The following is a 21484-nucleotide window of genomic DNA, read 5'->3' as shown; positions in this document are numbered from 1 at the left end:
ATTTCACTTCATTCAAATTTAGTTCAATCAAACCCATATAATGACCATTTCATAAGATTTTCAGATGGTATTAAAAATGTAATTGATAGATTAAAATATGAACAGATTGACAATATCGAATTTTTGGAATTTTGGTTTAAATATCCCGATGGAAAAAAGATTGAAGTTAAAGATAAAGCTGATACTATAACAAAAACAATTACAATGACCGATCCAGATAGTGGGGAACAAAAAGAAATAAAACAAACGATAGAAACTGGTGAAAGGTCAATTATTATTGATTATGATTCAAAGGATTATTATTCGATAATGTTAATGCTTGAATATTAAATAGCCTTAACAAAGAATTTTTCAAGTGATATTTTATATTCATCAACTATTTTATTATAAATATCATTATATGTTAAATGAAGTTCAGTTGTTGTTCCGTTCTTTGATATCTTAATTGTGCTAATATCCTTTATAGGATTTATTTTTGCAACTGTTCCGCAGCATGAAACCTCATCATCTATGAAAAATTGAATCTTAACGTCTGAATCTTGAACATCACAAAGAATGGCGATAATGTGAATTAATGATTCATAAGGTAAAATAATTAAACCGGATTGATCAATTAAATTTATTATTGAATCATAATTATTAATTATTATATCACGGTAAATTTTCATTAATTCAGAATTAATGTCTATTTTATATGGGTTCTCGATGTTTGATGAAAGAGGCGGGGGGTATGTTGGATAAGTGGGAATTTCAACAGGTTCTTTACCAGGTTCAGATAAAATGGTTGGGTCTCCATTCTCATGGTTTTCTTCATTCTCCTCATTCTTCGGTAAGTCACGAGTTAATAAATTTGGTTGAGTTGCTGACCTTGTTAATTCGGGGCTAACATTAACTTTAACATTTTGAATAATTCGTGATTTATCATCATTTACGTTATAACCAACCGTAATCTCTGCTTTTGCGTTTGTGTTCTTTTGACTTGTGAAACGTCTTCTCATTTATAATTGAATAAAAAAAGAAAAATATATTTAAAGTTTTATTTAGTTGTTACGGTAATATCCCAAGGTTCATCATTGTTTGCTTATACTTTCTTTGTAACTGCACCAATTATGTTATTGATATTGCTTTGAGTTTCTTCCAGTCTTATTTTATCATTTACAATATCTTTAATCATTTCATTACATGCATTCTTAAAACCATCTGATTTTTCTAATTTACGTCTATCACTTTCTTTAATTAAATCAAAGTTATAACCTTGTTGAGAATAAAGTGGTTTCTTTATCAATTCCTTGAACGCTTCTGAAAGTGAAGATGAAGAAATTCTTGCCACTTGAATTGGTTTAAATTCTGCTTTCATTGCTTCTTTCTGTTCATTGAACACTGGATCGAATAAAGCAACTTTAAAGAATTTCTTAGTTGGAATTTCAGGTCTCAAATTTGCATATTGACCATCAAACTGATTAACATATCGTGGTAATCCATCCGGTCCCTCTTCAATAGCATTTAATTCTTCATTGAAATAAGAATATGGATTATAACGGTATGAATTAATTGGACCATTTTCACCTTCTCCAATGTATTGTTTAACAGCTTTTCCATTTTCATCAAATTTCATAGGATAACGTTCATTATATGCTTTACGTTTAGGATAATCCGTCATTGTTAATTTATACCCATTTATGACTTTAATATTTCCTTGACCATCAGTAACGAAAACTTCATTTATACCATCAGGTTTTCCATTTGGACCCGTAATGTCTGCTTCGTGTGCTTCCCAATTTGGTCCATGACGTTTGGCATATGCTTGAGCTTCTGGTAATGTTAAAACGTTTCTCATTTGTTTAACATCTTTTTGAAGACCGGCAACAATGTGGACTAATTCTTTCATTCCGTCTGGAACTTTCATAGTTCTATTATATCCACCCTTTTTGTTTGTCCCTTGTTTTAATGGAACCTGTAGAAGATTTGCTATTTCTGTCATGTTTAATTATAAATAAAAAATAAAAATTAATTATAAAAAGTTAATCAAATTTAATGGAACCTTTATTTAAATCAACTATTATTTTTCCATGTTCACCTAATTGCTGATATTGTGTGTAAAGTTCATTAATGCTCATTGGTAAATTCACTTGATAAAGCATAACGTTCAACTGTTGACGACTAAACCCACTGAAAATGAAAAGGGTTGATAGATTTGATTTAATGTTTGTGCTTAATGCTTTGAAGTATTGAACAGCCATGAAGAATGAACACTGAATGTGTCGACATTGAGTTAATAACTGATTAAAATATGATTTCTCATTTGTTATTAGTTTTGATTTCACTGCATCATCTAGAAAAATTAGTGAATGCAAAAATTCTTTATCAAAATTTGAAATAGAAAGTGTTTCAAATAATTCATCCCTTTGTTTATCAATAATTTTATCCTCTAATCCTTGCTTCTTGATTGTATTATATAATTCTTTATACATTAAAAAGTTTTTTAAATAATCTTCTGCTTCTTCTTGTGATAAATAAATAATTGGAATTTTGATTAAATGCTTTAAAGATTCAAATGTATCATCTGAAGGTGAACCTGAACGGTTGATATAAATTAACACATGTGAATGAGGGGAAGTGTTAGCAATAATGATAATTTGTTTTAATATCGTTAATGTTTTACCTTTATTTTGTTTACCAATTGCTGCAGTGATTGAATTTAAGTAACATTCAGAATATGGAATTTTCATTAATTTTTCCTTAGATAGAGCATTTCTATTATCACTCAATGCTTCATTAATCATATCATCTACGTATGTATTATATACTCCTGCTAATTCTTCATAAGGGGTGGATGAATTTAAATCCATTTAATCAAAAATAAATTTATAATTTTAAACATTTCTATTCATCAATATTTCATCATATGAACTTCTATACTGCGGTGGTGTACCTGTTGGATGATATTTCAAACCTTCATCCGGTGTCCATGTCCAATATGTAGTCCTAGTAAACCAAACCTGAGGAGGATTTGTCACCTTTGAACAGTAAGTGTCATTTTCACCCTGAATGATTGGATAAGCTTTCACTTGTACTGTAACTTGTGAGTTGAAAGTTTCTAATCCATCAAAGAATATACCCGCTCCATCACGTTGAACTGGAATAGTGCATAAGAATGAAGCTTGGTCTTTCCATGTTCTAGCTAATGGCGTGCCATTATCATCATTCAGTGGTCTAGTTAATGAGTCCTCGTATTCTTCTGTGCATTCATTCACTCCATCTAAATCAGAAGCTTGAAGCATACGTGTAAAGAATATGTCGCCCACTGTGGTCATCGCTTGATCGGGGAAGTTTCTGGAATCTATAGTGACCTGAAGACCTCGAAGCATTGGATTTTCTAAAACCGTTCTTTGCATTGCATTCTTCGGAAATGTTAACACAACATCTGTAACATTATGAAGAGCGTATGAGAAATCTGAGCTAATACCTTCAGGAGTGATGCAACCTCCATTTAGTGAACGAACGTCAATATGTTGAGCTGGAATCATGAATGGATCTTCCTTACTAAATAAACGTGGTATTGCTTTAACTGATTCTTCAATTAAACCGTATCCTGGTGTAATGCATTTATCCTCTAAAACTTCCATCTTTGTGCATGAAATAATAACGTCATCAACTGTTGCGTCAGCAGATGTAGCGGCTAAGATTGTAATTAATTTGGCAGGAAGTCCGATTTGTTGGAATTTGCGATCATATTTATAAACATGATTCATAATCTTTTCATAATTTTCATCAGTTATCTTTTCATAAACGTAATTTTGTAAATCAGCAACTCTTAACGGGTCAACCTGACAAAATACTAAAGTATCCTTGAAAACATAATATTTAAGAATGATATCACCAAATGATTTAGGATAATCATCGAATGCCTGAAATGCTAACAAATCATTTACCGGAATAATCATATCAAAAGTGACATCAACTTCTTCATTTGCTTTCTTGAAAACTTCCGAAGGGTCAATATATTTACCACATACTGAGTTATCATATTTTTGAACATTATTATATAACGAATGAACAAACTTTTTAACTTTCCTTTCTGATTTTGGTTTATATGTTGCAAATGCGAAAGATTCACGGGCGCAATCCATTTGAAGATAACCGGCATCACCTCTTTCGGTTTCTACTTCTAATTGTTTAAAGCTTTGATTTGATGATTTGTAACCAACGAATAAACGCATGCATTTAAAAGCGGCATCACATGTGAAAGCTTTATTTGAAACTAGAGTTGCTTTAACTTTGCGTTTAATATATGTGTCACCTAATTGGTTCACATCATGAGCTGGATTTGTAATTCTTAAATGAGTTTGTTTATCATCAAAATATGGAGCATCAGAGTCATAGCATGAACTTTCAAGTTCTCTATAATATCTTCTACCATCATTCTTTGCGAATATTTCATTTATCTTTTCGAATGAATGAAATACATTTCCATTAATCGGTTTAGTGTTTGGCACCAAATAGTTAGTCGTCATTTATTATTAAATAAAAAATCAAAATTAAAAGATGAAAATGAATTTTTAATTTTAATAAAATAATCAACTATGGCTGCAGGTATATTTAAGAAACTGTGGGATAAAGTAAAAAGAGGAGCGCATAAAGTTTGGGAAACAATGAAGAAAGGAGCAAATTGGATATTTAAGAATAAAGAAGCAATTAGTGATGTTGCTGAATCAATAACACCAAAAGCCGCCCCAATAAGAGAAATATTAAATAAAGGAGAAAAAGTTTATCAAAGACTACAACCGATACTAAGATAAAAATAATATTTATTTATTTATTTTTCCACTATCTACCTCCTATTTTATTAAGTATTCCTTCAGCAATTCCACCAATTGCGTTACCTGCTTGTGCTCCCATCGCTGGATTACCTGCTTTAGTACCTAATACTCCACCTATGATAGTTCCTGCCGTTTTCGCTACTGGTGCCAAAAAGTTTGCAACGGGTTTAATAATATTTTTATGAACCCAACCTGCAGCTTTCTTAATTCCATCCCATAATTTTTTAAAGAATCCTGCCGCCATTTCTGATTTAATATTAATTAAAAAATATATTTCATCACTTATATTCTAATTTTTATTTAATGATAAATGAAACCGATTTTAAAAATAAATGAAACAGAGGAGGAAGAAATAAATGAAAGTGAAAATGTTCAACAAAAAATAAACGTTGTTAAACCAATTACTGAAATAAAAATTTTTTCATCTGTTGAAGAATTTAATGACTATTATGCTAATAATAAAAAATTATTTGAAGAATTGACAACATGTAAATTGAATAAAATGTTTAAAGTTGATGGATTCAAAATTTCAAAAATAAAAGGAGTGGTTAGTTTGAAATCTATTCCTCAATCAAGAATCACCTCATTAATGAAAATAGATGATTTAACAAAAAGAATAGAAGAGATTGAAGAAAGAATGAATCAAATAATTGATATCATAAATTCAAATAATCATTAATTTCAATTTATTTTTCTCATTTATTTTACTCATTTATGACTCCATTGATTCCATTCAGGATTTAAACAATGTTTAATTTATCACGGAATATCTGACATCATCTATATATAACTTCTTTTATAAAAGATGAAATAAATTATTTTAAAATTAAAGTTTATTTTTTTTAATGATTTATTTCGTTATGTATGGGCTGAGTGTAAATGTCTTACAATTTTGAAAATTTTTTAAATCTTAATTTATTCAAAAACGTAAGAATAAAAACCGTAAGAATCATACATTTTTTAATTAATATGTTAAAAAAAATGATACAAAATCGTTCAATATTGTATGAATTCTTACGTTTACAAAAAAAGTCACACAACCCTTCAACATATACTACTAATTTCGAAATTCTTTTATTGATCACGTTATAGCAAATTATATGAATTAGAAGGTTACTTAAACTAAAATTGTAAGAATGGTATTTCTTTGAGATTCATTGCTCATTATTTGATTCGTTTCATTTTCTCCGCCATTGTTTGAATCTTTTTAATCAAAAAAAGTAGTGGAAACTTGTAATGTTAGATCAAAACGAGTGCATACAGGTGAAAATATTGTACTCTGTTTGTTCTTATGTGAAAAAATTTTATAAAAGATCGAATATCAAGCTCGGAATAGCAGAATTTCTATTAGAATACTATTCTAGTATGTCAGATATCATCAAATTGAAATCGATATAACTCTCAATTTCGCGAGTGATCACTTGATTAAGAAATACACAACAATTAATAAACGATAATTTTAATATACAAACAAACAATAATAATGACTTATAACTTATGTATTCTAGCATTCGGAGATACCCTTGGAAGAATAAACTTATTTTGTGGAACTCTTGATTTTGTGAAAAGCGGAGTATTATTTCTTGGGACCAAACGTGGTAAGGAAGAGTTTATAAGCCCAGTTAGTGGCTTACTTTGTGAATTTGCTTTGTTAATTACAGTCTTCTTGTTGTTATAGGCGTCAATGATTTTAAGAAGATCTGAAACAGATGCACGATCCTTGGCTTCAAATACGAGACAATTTTTGATAACCGAGCCAATAATACCGCGTGTTTCAACAAAAAGCTGAAGTCTGTTGTGCTCTATGTCTTTTAGATGCTGCTGTGAAGTTCTCTCATCCCATGGATAATGTCCGGTTGACATCAAATGTAATGTAACACCAAGTGCCCAAATGTCAGACTTCATTCCATCATATGTTGATGTATTGCCTATTTCTGGACTCATGTATAATGGCGTTCCGCAGTAAGCATGAGATTCTTTGCTATTTTCCATTGAAAGGCCGAAGTCAATTAATTTTGGATTCATTTCAGCATCGAACAAAATGTTTTCTGGTTTAATATCATGATGTGCTATGCCTCTTTGATGAAGATATTGAAGTCCTTCGAGGATTTGTTGAGTAATTCTAACTTGCTCTTCTACAGTAAAATGAATTCCACGGTTCAGTAATGATTGGAGATCCCCATTTTTAAGGTAGTCCATAATGATCATTATAATATCCTTTTTGTATATAATATCATGAACCTTAATAATGTTTGGATGATTAAAGCGGATGCACAAGCGAAGCTCGCTTTCCAAAAATGAAACAATATCTTGCTTGGTAGTTTGTTCTCTGTCAATAATTTTGATTGCTACTTTCTGAAGAGTTTTGGGATCGTAAGCCAAAACAACTACAGCAAAGCCACCACGTCCAATGATTTTAGTTACATGATAGTTACCTATGATTGGTGGAATACGTATTCCACATGATGGAAGCTCAAGAGAGTGCATTTTTGGTATTGAAAATAATAATAATAATAAAATTGTCTTCTGAAAAATTAGAAGTATTGAAAAATAGTTTTTAGATTACATTGATTGTAAATATGATAATGGTCATAATTTTGAAAATTTTTAAAAATCGATATCATTTGAAATTTTAGCGTAAATAAATGATTTATATAAGGACTGTTAACTGAGCTTTTTTAACACATTTTTTCATTTCTATATCATTTATAAAAACACATTCAAAACATGATTGAATAATGCTGACGATTATTTTTGAGTCAATATTTCAAATATTTTGACAAGATGATATTTACACTTTAGTTAAATATGATTAGTTACATTAATGTGGGCAAAATTTATTTTAAAAATTTATATAATCGAATAACATTGTTATAGACTGAAAATAGATTTTTTCGGTTTTCTCTTCAAATAATTGAAAGAATGATACTATTATAGGTTTATTATATTATATAGCATATAATCATGCTATAGCCGAAAATTATAAGTTTTGAGAAGATTGAATATAACACAAATAAATTTGAATGTAAGTTAAATTGCTTGTTGTTTTTAATAGCTATTTAATGAGAAATCCAATATTGCAAAATTCAAATTGAATGATTGAAAGAACAGAAAAAGTCATTCTTTTCAATTTCGAATATGTTTTATTGTATTTATAATTATATGGCAAATAAGATATTTAAACTTGATTTTTGAAGGAAAAATCACAAAATTGAATAAATTCAAATAATTTTTATTCAAAAATAAACTAATTATTTGAGTTTAATACTAATTATCTATTCAAACTACAAAGTTTGTAATTTAAAATATTTTGTGAGATCAGATTGAATTAATTCAAGGTTCTTTTCAATTAATATTAATGACCATATTACGCATTTTCGAACATTCTAAACCAAATATATAAAAATGGGAGACGAATGTTAAATTTGCTAGACATGGGGGAGTTGTCTGCAAAGTTTTAGCTCTTATCTCTAACAAAAAATTAATTTTTAAAAAAATGACCGAATACGTTTCACAGCGAGAAAAAATAAAAGGCAAGATAGAATTTTCTAGACATAAAGAAGTTGTTTACCGAGTTTTAGCTCTTATCTCTAACAAAAAATTAATTTTAAAAAAAAAGACCGAATACGTTTCACAGCGAGAAAAAAATAAAAGGCAAGATAGAATTTTCTAGACATAAAGAAGTTGTCTACCAAGTGTCAGCTGTTACTTCTTCTCAATACTGATATAAAATAAAAATCTTTATTATTTATTTTGTTATATACGAAAACGATAAAAACAGTTTGACAGAAAAGTGACAACTTTACGTGTCAAAAATATAAAAAGTGATATTTTATTCATCATTATCTTCTTCATAATTTATTTCATATTCTTCGTCTTACCAACAAAAGATGGGAATGTGAACAATTGCGGGCAATTTTTAGCCATTTTGGCTTGGAACTAGAGCCTGCGAGGTACATGGATAGTATCAGTACCTCACAGGCTCTAGTTCTCTATATGGCGCCGAGAAATTTTGGTGAAATGTGGTCGCATTTCACCAAAATTTTTTCGGCGCCATAGGATGAATTGGAGGGTGAGAGATATTATTTCATACAATACTACTCTCACCCTCCAATTCCCAGCCAAAATGGCTAAAAATTGCCCGCAATGTGAACAATTGCGGGCAATTTTTAGCCATTTTGGCTTGGAACTAGAGCCTGCGAGGTACATGGATAGTATCAGTACCTCACAGGCTCTAGTTCTCTATATGGCGCCGAGAAATTTTGGTGAAATGTGGTCGCATTTCACCAAAATTTTTTCGGCGCCATAGGATGAATTGGAGGGTGAGAGATATTATTTCATACAATACTACTCTCACCCTCCAATTCCCAGCCAAAATGGCTAAAAATTGCCCGCAATGTGAACAATTGCGGGCAATTTTTAGCCATTTTGGCTTGGAACTAGAGCCTGCGAGGTACATGGATAGTATCAGTACCTCACAGGCTCTAGTTCTCTATATGGCGCCGAGAAATTTTGGTGAAATGTGGTCGCATTTCACCAAAATTTTTTCGGCGCCATAGGATGAATTGGAGGGTGAGAGATATTATTTCATACAATACTACTCTCACCCTCCAATTCCCAGCCAAAATGGCTAAAAATTGCCCGCAATGTGAACAATTGCGGGCAATTTTTAGCCATTTTGGCTTGGAACTAGAGCCTGCGAGGTACATGGATAGTATCAGTACCTCACAGGCTCTAGTTCTCTATATGGCGCCGAGAAATTTTGGTGAAATGTGGTCGCATTTCACCAAAATTTTTTCGGCGCCATAGGATGAATTGGAGGGTGAGAGATATTATTTCATACAATACTACTCTCACCCTCAATTTTAATTACTTAAACTCATTCTATTTTTTTGACATGTAAATGTCACTTTTACTGAGATCTGACACAATGTCAGATCTCTTTTTTTCGTATATAAGAATTTAACCTTTATTGTTTCATTAAACTTCATTTATTTTATATTATAGTTTTATTCTTTTAGCTACTTGTAAAATAATCTAATTTTATATCATCATTTTACCGGATTATTCTTCAGTGCATCGATTGTGTATCTAAAATAATATCATTATCCTTATTCTGTTTTTTCCAAAATTCTTTTAAATATCTTTTTTGGTTAGATTACTTTATACTTTTTACTTTTATTTTTTAATTTCAAAAAAAAAAATTTGGTGATTGTTCTATTCTGTTACAATGTGCATTATCATATTCTAATGAATTATTCATTACATACATTTAAAAAAACTTGTTAAAAATGAAATTAAAAAATTATGTTTATTATTACGCTGTGAATGTGTCAACAGCGGTCATGCCTGTATCTGTATCCCATATTTGCCACAACCTTTCTGTATCTGCATTTGTGTATTTCGGTTTCAGCTGATACATTTGATTTGGCGTGTAATTTGTTCCAGTTAATGGATTAATTGGGAGATCTTCATGCGGTGTGTTATTATTGTACTCCCAAATAAAGGCAGGAATAGCCTAAATGCTTTGGCAGCGCTCCAATGTCGGCCAGAATCTCTCAATCTTCCCATTTTGGTAGGGAGAATGAGAGTCTGTATGCCGCCATTGGACGCCCCAAAGATCAAGTAGATCTTGAAAGGCGCCCCTATTTTCGGAACCGTTGTCGGTCCAGAAACAATAAGGGGCGCCAAATTCAATGAAGGCGGAAGCCGCAACGTTCGCTGTCGTCGCTGCCAGCATATCTGGTATTTGTATACACGCTAGGACTTTGCGGCTAAAATCGTCGATTATGCCATAAATATACTGGCCACGAACACCCCTAAAATAATGAACATCTGCGTGCCAGATAAGATTGGGTGAAAGCGCCCAATATCTTACTGCTGTTTCTGGCCCGGCATGCTCTAATCGCGTCTTGGTGAAATGATTTTCTTTGAAGTATCTGCGTACTTCTCTATAAGATACATCAATTTGTTGTAATTTCAAACGTTAGTTAGTATGGGTTAGTTGGGTATGGTGGCACTGCGCACCTACTTACCCATGATATGTGAATTTGACACTTTACAAAACCGTTAACGTATATTTTACAACACAAACGACAACACTAACTTAACCTTAAATATTTACAAAGCCGCCAACCACTTCACCTCACTAACGACTTCGCTAACGAACTCACTAATGAAAAAAATAAACGTTCTCATAAATTTTCTTCTATATCTTCATCGTCAATGTTAACTCTATTGTAGTCATACTTGAAGTCATAAAGTTTCTCAAGTTTTGAAATGCATAGTCTTGTTAACTTACCTTCATCATCATAAGTTTTTATAAAACTACCATGACAATCTTTATACACAGTCAATGTATAATCTACTGGTCTAGGATGAAGTGTAAAGAACATGTTATACTCAGGAAGGAAGAATAAATGTTTAAATGTATGTTTGTTATATTTTTCGATTTGTATGAGTTGCTTTTGTTCTGTCATTTATATAAAAATAAAATAAAAAATAAACTTAAAAATTAATGATATCACCACCCTCACACGTATGAAAACATAGCACAAAAATAAATTTAGGTGAAGTGGTGAGATCTCACCTCTTTTTTCACCTGTTTTTTCACCCTGTTGAATTCATTGCTTTATAACTCTCTTCCTTGGTTTCTTTTTAGTTGCTTTCTTCACGTCTGTCTCCAACTTGACTGTCTTTCTTCTTCGTCCGTAATGATACCAGTTACTTCCACCAGTCAATGGGTCAAATGGTCTTTCGTAAGGGTTTCCATACATTCCATAGGGACCATACGGAAGAACTACTGGTGGAGAAGAAACATTTTCTTTAGTTCCATCGACTCTATTTAAATGCATTGTTTCACCTTTCATCTGGTCATTAAAGTCTTTTGCGTGTTTTGCAAACTCATCGTCCTTTCCTAAAGCATTTTCTGACTCAGTCGCAACCAAATTGGATGCTTTATTTATGAGCCCTATTTTATTTAATCTTAACTTCTTTGCAACCCAGCCTCCAATCTTCCCTTTATTTGCATCTAATGTCTTCGAAACCCTTCCTCCACTCATTTTATTTACTGCGTCATAAGCTCCAAGTGCTTTTGCTCCAAATGCTAATGCTTTTGTTCCCATTGCGCCTAAAGCTGCCCAAGCTACCATTTACACCATATTAAAATCATCTCTCTTCAATATTATCTCATAAAAGTTCTCGTTACTGGAGAAAGTCAATGAAACATAAGCGTTCTCACGGGCTTCGCCCTCACCGCTTTGCGGTCTATCTAACTTCTTTCTTATATCATCTATACGCTTCAAAATGTCTGAACAATTGCTAACATCTTCTACAACAGTTATTTCATCATGAATGACCTTCAAGAACAAGCTCATTTAATATGCAATTAAAATCATCTCAATAATGAGTCCATCCTTTCCGTCTTTAGGTAGCACAACATCTTTCATTGAAGAAGGTTCGACAAGTCTTATGTTAAACTTACTGACAAAGTTTGTTATACTATAATGCTTCGGCGGCGAATACATGTAGTTTGAAAGACATAATATAGATTCTTCAGCAAATTCACTTATACTGGATTTTATAACAATGTTCTCACGAGACCAAATACCACCAATTGACAATCTTGTAAGCAATCCTGCTGAACCTTCTACTGTAAACGTCGATGGTAACATTCCACGAAGGTCATCTATTGACATCGTTGAGTCACTGATTTAAATATTTTCTTAAAGCAATCGTCATTATCTAACCATGCAATAGCTTTGAAGTTTTCATTCGAATATACATCTGCTTCATTAAATGTAAAACCTGACTTCTTTGCAGAGACGACTTTAAAATCTATTGAGTTTGTTTCAAAATTATATGCTATGGTAACTTCTGAAGGTAATGGATGTCCTTCCGCAGTCAGTTGTTCTCTCACTACCGTTTGAAGCTTTGTATTAAAAACTTTCATGTCATCTCCTGTATCTAAGTTCACATACACAGCAACAGGGAAACTATCTTGCTTCTTTGTTTCATCATTATATCTCAAAACATTAAAGTTCTTCAATAATATTGTTCTTCCTGCTGGAATACTTCGAACCTGTCTGATTTCAATAGCTTTCTCACCTCCTACATACTCTACCCAGTGTCTTGGATATTCATAAGTATACTGACTTTCTTGAATTTTGGTAGGTTTCATCATAACGTGTTCATAGTATATCTTTATACTCTTGTCAGTTAGACTCGGTGCTATGTTCTGAATATTTCTGACTTGCATTTTTAATGGAGATAAAATGAAGCATTTAATACATGACGTAGATGAAGACATGAATGAAACTACAGACAAACTTAACTCTTCTCTTATTCTTCCTTTCAGTAAGGACTATGAGTTCTGTTCAAATGGTGTTTATTTCTATTGTGGAAAGATGGGTTCAGGTAAGACATTTAACCTCATTCGTCATATACTCATAACAGAACGTTTAGGAAATGACTCATATTATGACCAAATCATTATATCAGCAACTTCAGACTCTATGGACTCAACAGCGAAAACATTTATGTCAAAAGTTCAAGCCTCTGTCGTTAAAGTTCCAGACAGTGAACTCATTGAATTTCTTCAACGTTACATTCGACGTAAGAGGAAATATTATGCCATCGTTGAATTTATACAGTCAGGAATGCAAAAGACTTCTGAGGAGATGGAAAGAATTATTGACAAACACCACTTACGTCAATACTCAGGAGTTTACGATATGAAACGACTGACAAACTACATTCTATCAAAACTTTCAAAATACCCCTTCAAAAAATATCCTTCAAACACTCTGCTCGTTTGTGACGACTTCGCCGGAAAAGGTTTAGTGTCAAAACCAGACTCACCATTAGCTAACATCATTACTAAAGTCAGACATTACCACTTAACTGTAGCAATACTTATGCAAACATGGAGGTTTTTAGCTTTAAACATAAAACGTCTCATAACTGACTTCGTTATCTTTCAAGGTTTCTCACGCTATGATATTGAACTCATTTGGAAACAGTCAGGTATAACATTACCTTTTGAAGAAATTTGGGAAGCATATAAGTCTCTCATCTCTCCTCGTTCATACCTTGAGATTCATATCATGACTAATACCATTAAAGTCAAAAATATTCCATGGGAACGACCAACATTGTTTTAAAGTTTAACCTTCAATTGACTGATGGTAAACAAATTCCATGCATCTCTGTCGCCATTTCTGTTAATATTTTTGCTGTCATTCATATCATCCACTTCCCCATCCGTTAGCTTTTGAGGATATGCGTTAGAATAGCTGTTCTTAAATGAAGGCTTTTCACCTTTGAGAGCATAAACTCTATAACTTTCTGCATACTTTATGTTTGAACCTCCTGAGCCATCATTGACATAAATTTTTATAGGCTTCCACCCTTTGTTCATGTTCCTGCTTCTTCCCTTAGCTCTTTTGTTCAGTAGTTCTACATCTTTATACACAGCTCCTGTCTCAGTGAATTCAACAATATTTTCATTCGTTAGCTTTACATTCAAACCCTTGTCGAGTATATTGTTCATTTCATACATATAAAAGGTTTTTATTCTATATGAAATGAGAAGCAAATCCATCTTAGCTGGTGCCGTTAATGTTCCAATTGAACCAACATCAAATGTTGACTCACGAACGACAAACAATATTGTCATAAAGAACTATAGTTCAGAGTGTTTGAAAGAAAAAGAACCAGAGCTGAAATCCGTGAATTTAAACTCAGCTTCAAACGCTAACGCTACATCAGATGTTAAGTTAGAGTATCCACCACTGGACCAAATTCTTTCAAGAGAAGCCAACGACAACCCTTACACAAATGTTCAAACAAATCCTTCAGATAACGTAGACCATTACCTTCTTCAGTTATACCAAACAATTTTACTCAAAGACGATAAGAAGCTTTTGAAATCTTATAAGCAAGAACCAAATAATTCTAACAAAGGAGGACCTTGAAAATGTTATATCACGAATAACAGGGAAACAATGTGTCATTGACTATCTCGACCCTGAAATCGAATGCTGTGGTCAAACGCCACCATTCATGAAAATAGGTAACATCCGCATCATTGAAACACCAGGAACTACAGGAGTTGAGTTTAAGTATAAATATTCGAACGAGTATACAAAACTTTCAACAGAATATAAACTTTGCTTGAAATATGTTTTAGTAAATTAAAGCAATTTGTAATATCTATCCAAAACTTCTTCAACAGTATCGAACTCATCTTCATAATGCAAACCTAATCTTATTGACTTGGTGCAGTTTTCACTAACACAATATTTTTCTGTTCTCTTGACTGACATAACTAACTCATTTGTTTCATCAAACAGCAACAACCAAAGTTCATGACCTAATACATAACATTCATACTTTATATTTTTAGCTCTGAGTTCTCTTGTAAGCTGTTGCATTTAATATTTTCTAAAAAGTCAACTTCAACAGTCATTCGCACTGGTGCCTTCAGTTCTACAGGCTCTCCTTGAAAGTCAACAAGTCTGAATTGCATGTCTTTCAAATTATGAGGACTAATGCGAACCCATTTACCTAAATGAGTTGCTATGACAGGAACGTTTGGAATGAACATTGAATTGACTGCATAACAGAAGGATTTATATTCTACTGAACCTTTACTATTAACTCCTGAAATGCTGTGACATTAGCTATTTTAGACTCAATGTATAAACAATTGCCATAACATACGTATGGAACAGATTTCATCTCAATCGTTTTGTCAACACTTTTCAAAGGAAATGTCATATGGTATGCACCCAAAAGAAGTTGTACTCTATGACTCATTCGTGTTATCTTAAACTCCTTCGCATAACTGAACTTCAAAACTCCTGCAATAAGTTTAACATTCATTAAGTTTTCTTCGTTATCCTTGTTTATTGTAGTATTTATGAGAGCATTTAACACTCCAGCTAATGTTTCCATCTTATATTCTACATTATTGTGAAATCTTATTTCGTGCTTCTTTCCATCTATTTCAACTCCATGAAATCTGTTTCATCTGTTATGACAAAAGTTGCGATAGTATTGAAGTCAACCATTCTGAATGCAAGCGCCTCATTCTGTAGACCTAAGTTTGTTTGTAGCTTTACTGTCCCGTATTCGTTTGGGTCTGTACTTTGCAAATAGAACAACATTTTATTCTCATTAAAATATGAGTATAGCTGCATATGCGTATGAAGCTGACAGAGCTAAACGTTTATATTTTGGTCAATACTCTCTCACACTTACTGACAAATATATTGTTATTTCTGATGGAAATACTGAGAAATATATAACATGGAAGGACTATGAAAAGTTTGACCCTATTTTAACTCCATGTACTATGCCATTCATTGTAAATGGTGAAGTTGTCATGAAGAACGACACAACTGTTTATAGGTCTGTATATGAAGCTCTTGAAAGCATTCTTAACTTCAATCCTTCAGGGTTCGATACAAAAACAACTCCTTCGACAATGCCATTCATTGTAAATGGTGAAATTGTGTCAAAAAATAATGAAACAGTGTATAAGTCAGTGTATGAGGCGCTGAACTATATGCTTCATTTCAATCCTTCTGGTTTTGACCCACAAATAACTTCATGTACTATGCCATTCATTGTAAATGGTGAAATCGTCATGAAGAACGACACAACTGTCTCAAAGTCTGTTCGTGATATTTTAGACTACTTGCTTCATTTGGGTCCTACAGGATTTGACCCATATACAACTCAATGTCAAGTACCATTCATAAACGACTCAGCAGAAATAAAACTCAAAACGTCAACAGTAGATGAAGCAATTGCTGACTCATTGACAAAACTTCTTGATATAATAATGAGGTTCAATACATTCAAAACAACATATGAAACCTTTAAGAAAAATTATGACGATTTCTTTAAAATTACATACATCGAGCCTTCTGCTCCTCAAACACCAGACTATGCATGCCTTAAAATAAAGGCTGCACGGACACAAGTTAGAACATTGACTTTTGACGGAGATAATATCGTTAGAGACGTTACACCTGGAGACACATTACTTACGAAAGAATACTTAAAAAGTCATATCAGTGATTTTGTGAAAGTAGAACAAAGTGGAGCAGGTAAGAGTTGGTTAGGGTGGTTGTTTACTTTATTTTCATCAGGTGTAACAACTGCATCTCTTATAACCATGCAAAGTGAGATAGATGCACTCTGGGCTTTTCTTGGTGGCATAGATAGCATGAAGTTTTATGTTGAGTTTGCTAAATTACATGGAAATACAGGAAGTTTCTTTGACGGTCTCAAAAATTTATGGGGTAAAGTAACATATAATACAAAGAAACTAACTAACTGGGCACTCAAACGTAAAAATATGTTCGACGGACTTGCTTACAACCCTCGTCTCGGAATTATTGAACCAATTAATTTACATCCTTTAATGGCAGCAAGAGATTTAGATGAAGGAGGACAAGTGGTTCAAACAATTGTTGAAAATCTACTGAATATATATCCTGAGTTTAAAGAAGTTTTAACAGCAACAAACACAACAATTCGTGAAAACTGTATAGTGTTTAACACTGAAGATAATATTTTAGACTATATGTTCGTTGTTTTAGGTCAGTTAGCTAAGACAATAAAAGAGAAAGGTATTGACTCAGTCATAACAGTTGAAGATGTAATGTTAAGAAAGACTTTTGACTCATTGTTTCAAGAACCAAAAGAAGTAGTTAGTCTTTATGAAGTTTTGAACGCAATGCTGACAAAAATAAATGAAAGTGACACTGGTAACATAAGTGAAGCAAAAGTTGTTGAACTTCTTTCACAAAAAGCAGATAAAAACCATGTTCATTATATAAGTTCAGACGAACAGATTATAACGGACTACCATGGATATTTAACACGAAGTGATGAAGCGAAGACAAAAAATGTTAATGAAAGAAGATATAAATTCATTCGTGCTAAAGGTTATGACATAAGCTGTACTGTACAGTATGATGTAGCTAAAGCACCAGAAGCATTTGGTTATACCGGTGAAATATACGCTTCATACTTCTTTGTTAACGGTGTATTAGTTGAACCAAGATTTACTTTGAGAGTTAAGGCAAAAATAACTTTTGAAGATGCTATTAAAAGTAAAGCTGACAAAGATGAACTTGACGCAACGAACAAAGTTTTGAAATCTCATAAACACAATATCTCCGATATAAATGAACTTCAAGCTACATTAAATAGTAAAGCTGACAAGAACCATACACATAAATCCTTCACTACTGTTAGAGCAGACGACATAATATTGAACTATACCCTTGGTTCAAGTGCACCTTTAGAGAATCCAAGTACAAGCGTAAAAGATACACTAAACAATTTAGATAACAGATGTATGAACATTGAAGGTCATGCCAGAAACTTTGAAACACATGAACTACCAGCAATGTTAGATAAGAAAGCTGACAAAGAACATACACATAAATCCTTCACTACTGTTAGAGCAGACGACATAATATTGAACTATACCCTTGGTTCAAGTGCACCTTTAGAGAATCCGAGTACAAGCGTAAAAGATACTCTTAACAATTTAGATAACAGTTGCAGGAATATCGAAGGTCATGCCAGAAACTTTGAAGCATATGAACTACCAGCAATGTTAGATAAGAAAGCCGACAAAACTTATGTAGATGAAAATTATGCAAAGAAGTCGGAAGTAAATGCTGCGCTTAATGGAAAAGCCGACAAGAACCATACACATGAAGAATTTCAAACAATCAAGATTAAAGAAATTAAAGCATGCATCGAAATAGTAACAAAAACAGGAAGAAACGGTGCAACTGTACAAGAACAAAGAATTTATCCTCCTACTTTTCCTAATGGTTTAATAACAAACAATATAAATATTGTAGATGGCAAAGGATTTATAAATGTTAAACATGAACTTCAAACAATGAAGACTCGGATTCTTGAAACCATATATCCTATAGGCTCTATTTATACGTCAATGAACTCAACAAATCCAGCAAGTGTTTTAGGTTTTGGTACATGGCAGCAGATTGTAGACAAATTCTTATACTGTGCTAACTCTTCAAAGCAAACAGGAGGTTCGAAGAAAATTACTGAAGCAAACCTTCCACCGCACACTCATACAGGAACTACAAACTTTTCTGGCGACCATAGCCACTCATTAAGAGACCACCCATTATACAACTCAGAGTATGAAGCTGGCAATGATGTTTTATCTCCATCTTATAACAATGCAGCAAAAAAGACTTTTCGACAAACTGAACCGGGAGGAAATCATGTCCATACTTTCACAACAAATCCAACAGGCTCGGGTGCAGATTATATGCCACCATTTGTGACTATATTCGCATACCGTCTTGAATAAAATCTTTAACTTTACATAAATGAGCTTGAAAGAAGTATTCGAACAACATCCATGGGGTCATTTAAGAAATTCAATGAAGCTGCAAAGAGTTGGGGATTTACTAACAGAGCTGAAGTGAAAAGGTTCTTTGACAAAAATGTTGTACATCAAACAAAAAATAAACCCTTACGACTACTTTTTACCAATTTACTCCAACACTCCTGACCGCTACCAATTGACACTCTCATTCAGAGTAGAAAGGAGGACATAAAACCATTCCTCATCTTCATTAATGTTAACACTCGTAAGCTATGCATATCCAATGAAAATAAAAACTCGTGAAGTGTTAAGAGTTTTACAAAAGTTTGTAGCAGAACATAGCCCAAGTACTTTAACATCAGACAAGACAGTGCATACCTCAAAATGAAATCAAGATTTTCTCATTAAGCATAACATAACTCACTACACTACTGAAGACCATAACCATAACATACTCGGCATCATAAACCGCTTCATAAGAACGCTCAGAGATTTAAACCAAGAGCGAGACTTTACCGAAGAAACAATGAAACATTTCACGAAAGTTTACAATTCCTCAACACTTCTACAAACAGGGCATACACCAAATTCAATGACACAACAACAAGAAGAAAAGTATATACAAAAGAAACGAAGCCAAACACAAAATATCAGAAATTCAACACAATTTACCTCATTCCTGGTACAAAGTTCGTGTAGTTCTTGACGACAAACCGTTGACAAAGAAACGTTTAAGGTAAGTAGAAACTATTATATCGTAGACTCTACGCAAGGTAATGGATATCTTATAAAAGCTGCTGACGACTCTATTGCGTTTTACCCTCGTCACAAATTAGTCGAAAGTAGTAATGGCAAACTTGCTGAAACCATTGACGAAGCAAAGCGAGGAGTGGTTATTGAATACTTGGCTATAACATAAACGATGACACTTATAAAGTAAGATATGAAGGAGGCGTTGAAGATGTTATACCATCTAAGAACTTGAGAGAGTCAAAGTCAACACATCTGGGACCATTAGAGCGGAGTACTGGAAAGACAAAAATAAGCCAGAAAGAATAAGAAAATTCTTCTAAACTTTTTCATTAGATGTAAATCAGACATGAATGAGAACAGTCATGATATCATTAATGGTACCATTTATTTTCATAAGAGCAAAGCGCGAGGACGAAGTCCATGACCAAAATATATTTTAGGTGAAGAGGTGAGATCTCACCTGTTTTTTTCACCTTTTTTCACCCTACGAATTTTTCATGAATTTCCTTAAGATAGAAAAATAAAGTTAGTTTTATTTTTATTTATTTTTTTATTTTGTATAAAAGATATGATTTCAACAATCGCACAACAACAATTCAAGCCACGAACGGCGGGACTCTGTCCACAACTACAGCACCAAACTCGCTAGTCATGAATCCTACGTCAATGTTGGTAGAGATGAAAAGCTTTATTCTTCTTCATATACTTTTGAAACAGAAATCCAGAAGATAAAGCAAGAACTTTTAACAAGTAATTTAGACTGTAGTGCGAAAGATGAAACAAATGAACAGTATCTTTATGAAATGGAGGACCTCATCGACCATTTGCCTAAACTACCTGAAATTCAGCAGCAAAAACTAACTATTCCTGAATTCGACGAAATTGAAGTCAAAGCAACTGACTCAGTAGAAATTAAATTCATACGTAAAGTAAATTATGAATTCCTTGGTTTTCATTGCAACCATAAAGTTATGGACAAAGATTGCGACATGGTTTATAAAATATTTCTGACCTTTACAAATCCGAAGAATTTAAGACATACGATAACTTTGTTTCATTAGTTGCAAAAATGTGTATGGCAGATAAGAGATAAAGATAGAAGAGGTAAGGTATGGAATGAAAGATAAAACCAGCAGCTTTTGAGTTAAAGAAAACCATTGACGCTTAGTTGTTCTAGCTGGTTTTATTTCAATGTATAACGCAAAAACGATGCCGCAATGTTCAAAATGTAAAGCAGCAATAAGAAAATATAACTACTCAGTCAAAGAGATAGAAAGAATGCGAAACGACTATGCAGACTTAAAGAAAGAAGCAGAAAAGCCAGCAGAAGATAAAATGGATATGTTGACATTTCTTAATAAAAATATCCAACAGCAGAAGATTTCTTCTGTCTGACGTCAAGAAGAAATATAAAGAAACCTTCGGCATTGTTAAAACTTTTGATACTAGAAGAAATAGAAGCTACGAAATTGTTTAGGATTTAAATATACATCGTACAATTCATGTAAAACGCTTGTGA

General features: G+C 32.7%; 7 protein-coding genes and 4 pseudogenes across 11 annotated transcripts, besides 8 other annotated features; 4 read left to right on the top strand and 7 right to left on the bottom strand.

Moving 5' to 3' along the window:
- Window positions 1-3449: part of a mobile genetic element that runs on past the window's edge.
- On the bottom strand, window positions 327-998 carry TVAGG3_1019200 (uncharacterized protein; the record flags this gene model as incomplete). Its single annotated transcript, XM_051254739.1, has 1 exon — window positions 327-998. The coding sequence occupies one exon, from the start codon at window positions 996-998 to the stop codon at window positions 327-329; it is 672 nt and encodes a 223-aa protein (XP_051080313.1).
- TVAGG3_1019190 (uncharacterized protein) lies at window positions 1082-1981 on the bottom strand (the record flags this gene model as incomplete). The annotated part of the gene is made up of 1 exon (XM_051254738.1): window positions 1082-1981. One exon carries the CDS (start codon window positions 1979-1981, stop codon window positions 1082-1084), a length of 900 nt encoding a protein of 299 aa, XP_051080312.1.
- On the bottom strand, window positions 2022-2849 carry TVAGG3_1019180 (uncharacterized protein; the record flags this gene model as incomplete). The annotated part of the gene is made up of 1 exon (XM_051254737.1): window positions 2022-2849. The coding sequence occupies one exon, from the start codon at window positions 2847-2849 to the stop codon at window positions 2022-2024; it is 828 nt and encodes a 275-aa protein (XP_051080311.1).
- A 1134-nt stretch (window positions 3450-4583) lies between the features above and the next one.
- TVAGG3_1019160 (uncharacterized protein) lies at window positions 4584-4799 on the top strand (the record flags this gene model as incomplete). Its single annotated transcript, XM_001298067.1, has 1 exon — window positions 4584-4799. One exon carries the CDS (start codon window positions 4584-4586, stop codon window positions 4797-4799), a length of 216 nt encoding a protein of 71 aa, XP_001298068.1.
- A 1062-nt stretch (window positions 4800-5861) lies between these two features.
- TVAGG3_1019150 (protein serine/threonine kinase protein) lies at window positions 5862-7369 on the bottom strand (the record flags this gene model as incomplete). Its single annotated transcript, XM_001298068.2, has 1 exon — window positions 6309-7307. The coding sequence occupies one exon, from the start codon at window positions 7305-7307 to the stop codon at window positions 6309-6311; it is 999 nt and encodes a 332-aa protein (XP_001298069.1).
- Window positions 7370-7690: 321 nt separating this feature from the next.
- Window positions 7691-8528: a mobile genetic element.
- Window positions 8529-8574: 46 nt separating this feature from the next.
- Window positions 8575-8636: a mobile genetic element.
- A 120-nt stretch (window positions 8637-8756) lies between these two features.
- Window positions 8757-8865: a mobile genetic element.
- Window positions 8866-9006: 141 nt separating this feature from the next.
- Window positions 9007-9115: a mobile genetic element.
- A 141-nt stretch (window positions 9116-9256) lies between these two features.
- Window positions 9257-9365: a mobile genetic element.
- Window positions 9366-9506: 141 nt separating this feature from the next.
- Window positions 9507-9615: a mobile genetic element.
- A 1193-nt stretch (window positions 9616-10808) lies between these two features.
- Window positions 10809-21484: part of a mobile genetic element that runs on past the window's edge.
- TVAGG3_1019080 (protein of unknown function, DUF4107 family) lies at window positions 11444-11971 on the bottom strand (the record flags this gene model as incomplete). The annotated part of the gene is made up of 1 exon (XM_051254736.1): window positions 11444-11971. One exon carries the CDS (start codon window positions 11969-11971, stop codon window positions 11444-11446), a length of 528 nt encoding a protein of 175 aa, XP_051080310.1.
- Window positions 12197-13128, bottom strand: TVAGG3_1019070 (annotated as a pseudogene). Its single transcript has one exon. A coding segment is annotated over exon 1 (932 nt).
- On the top strand, window positions 14405-15017 carry TVAGG3_1019060 (annotated as a pseudogene). Its single transcript has one exon. A coding segment is annotated over exon 1 (613 nt).
- TVAGG3_1019050 lies at window positions 15171-15988 on the bottom strand (annotated as a pseudogene). Its single transcript has one exon. A coding segment is annotated over exon 1 (818 nt).
- TVAGG3_1019040 (keratin-associated protein family) lies at window positions 18247-19087 on the top strand (the record flags this gene model as incomplete). Its single annotated transcript, XM_051254735.1, has 1 exon — window positions 18247-19087. A coding segment is annotated over one exon (841 nt), but the record flags the coding sequence as incomplete, so codon positions are not given.
- TVAGG3_1019030 lies at window positions 20601-21484 on the top strand (annotated as a pseudogene). Its single transcript has one exon. A coding segment is annotated over exon 1 (884 nt).

This window comes from Trichomonas vaginalis, chromosome I, assembly GCF_026262505.1.
Source record: "Trichomonas vaginalis G3 chromosome I, whole genome shotgun sequence".
In the NCBI taxonomy this organism is placed as follows: Eukaryota; Parabasalia; order Trichomonadida; family Trichomonadidae; genus Trichomonas; species Trichomonas vaginalis.
Note: the sequence above shows the minus strand (reverse complement) of the source record. Positions and strands in the feature narration are given on the sequence as shown.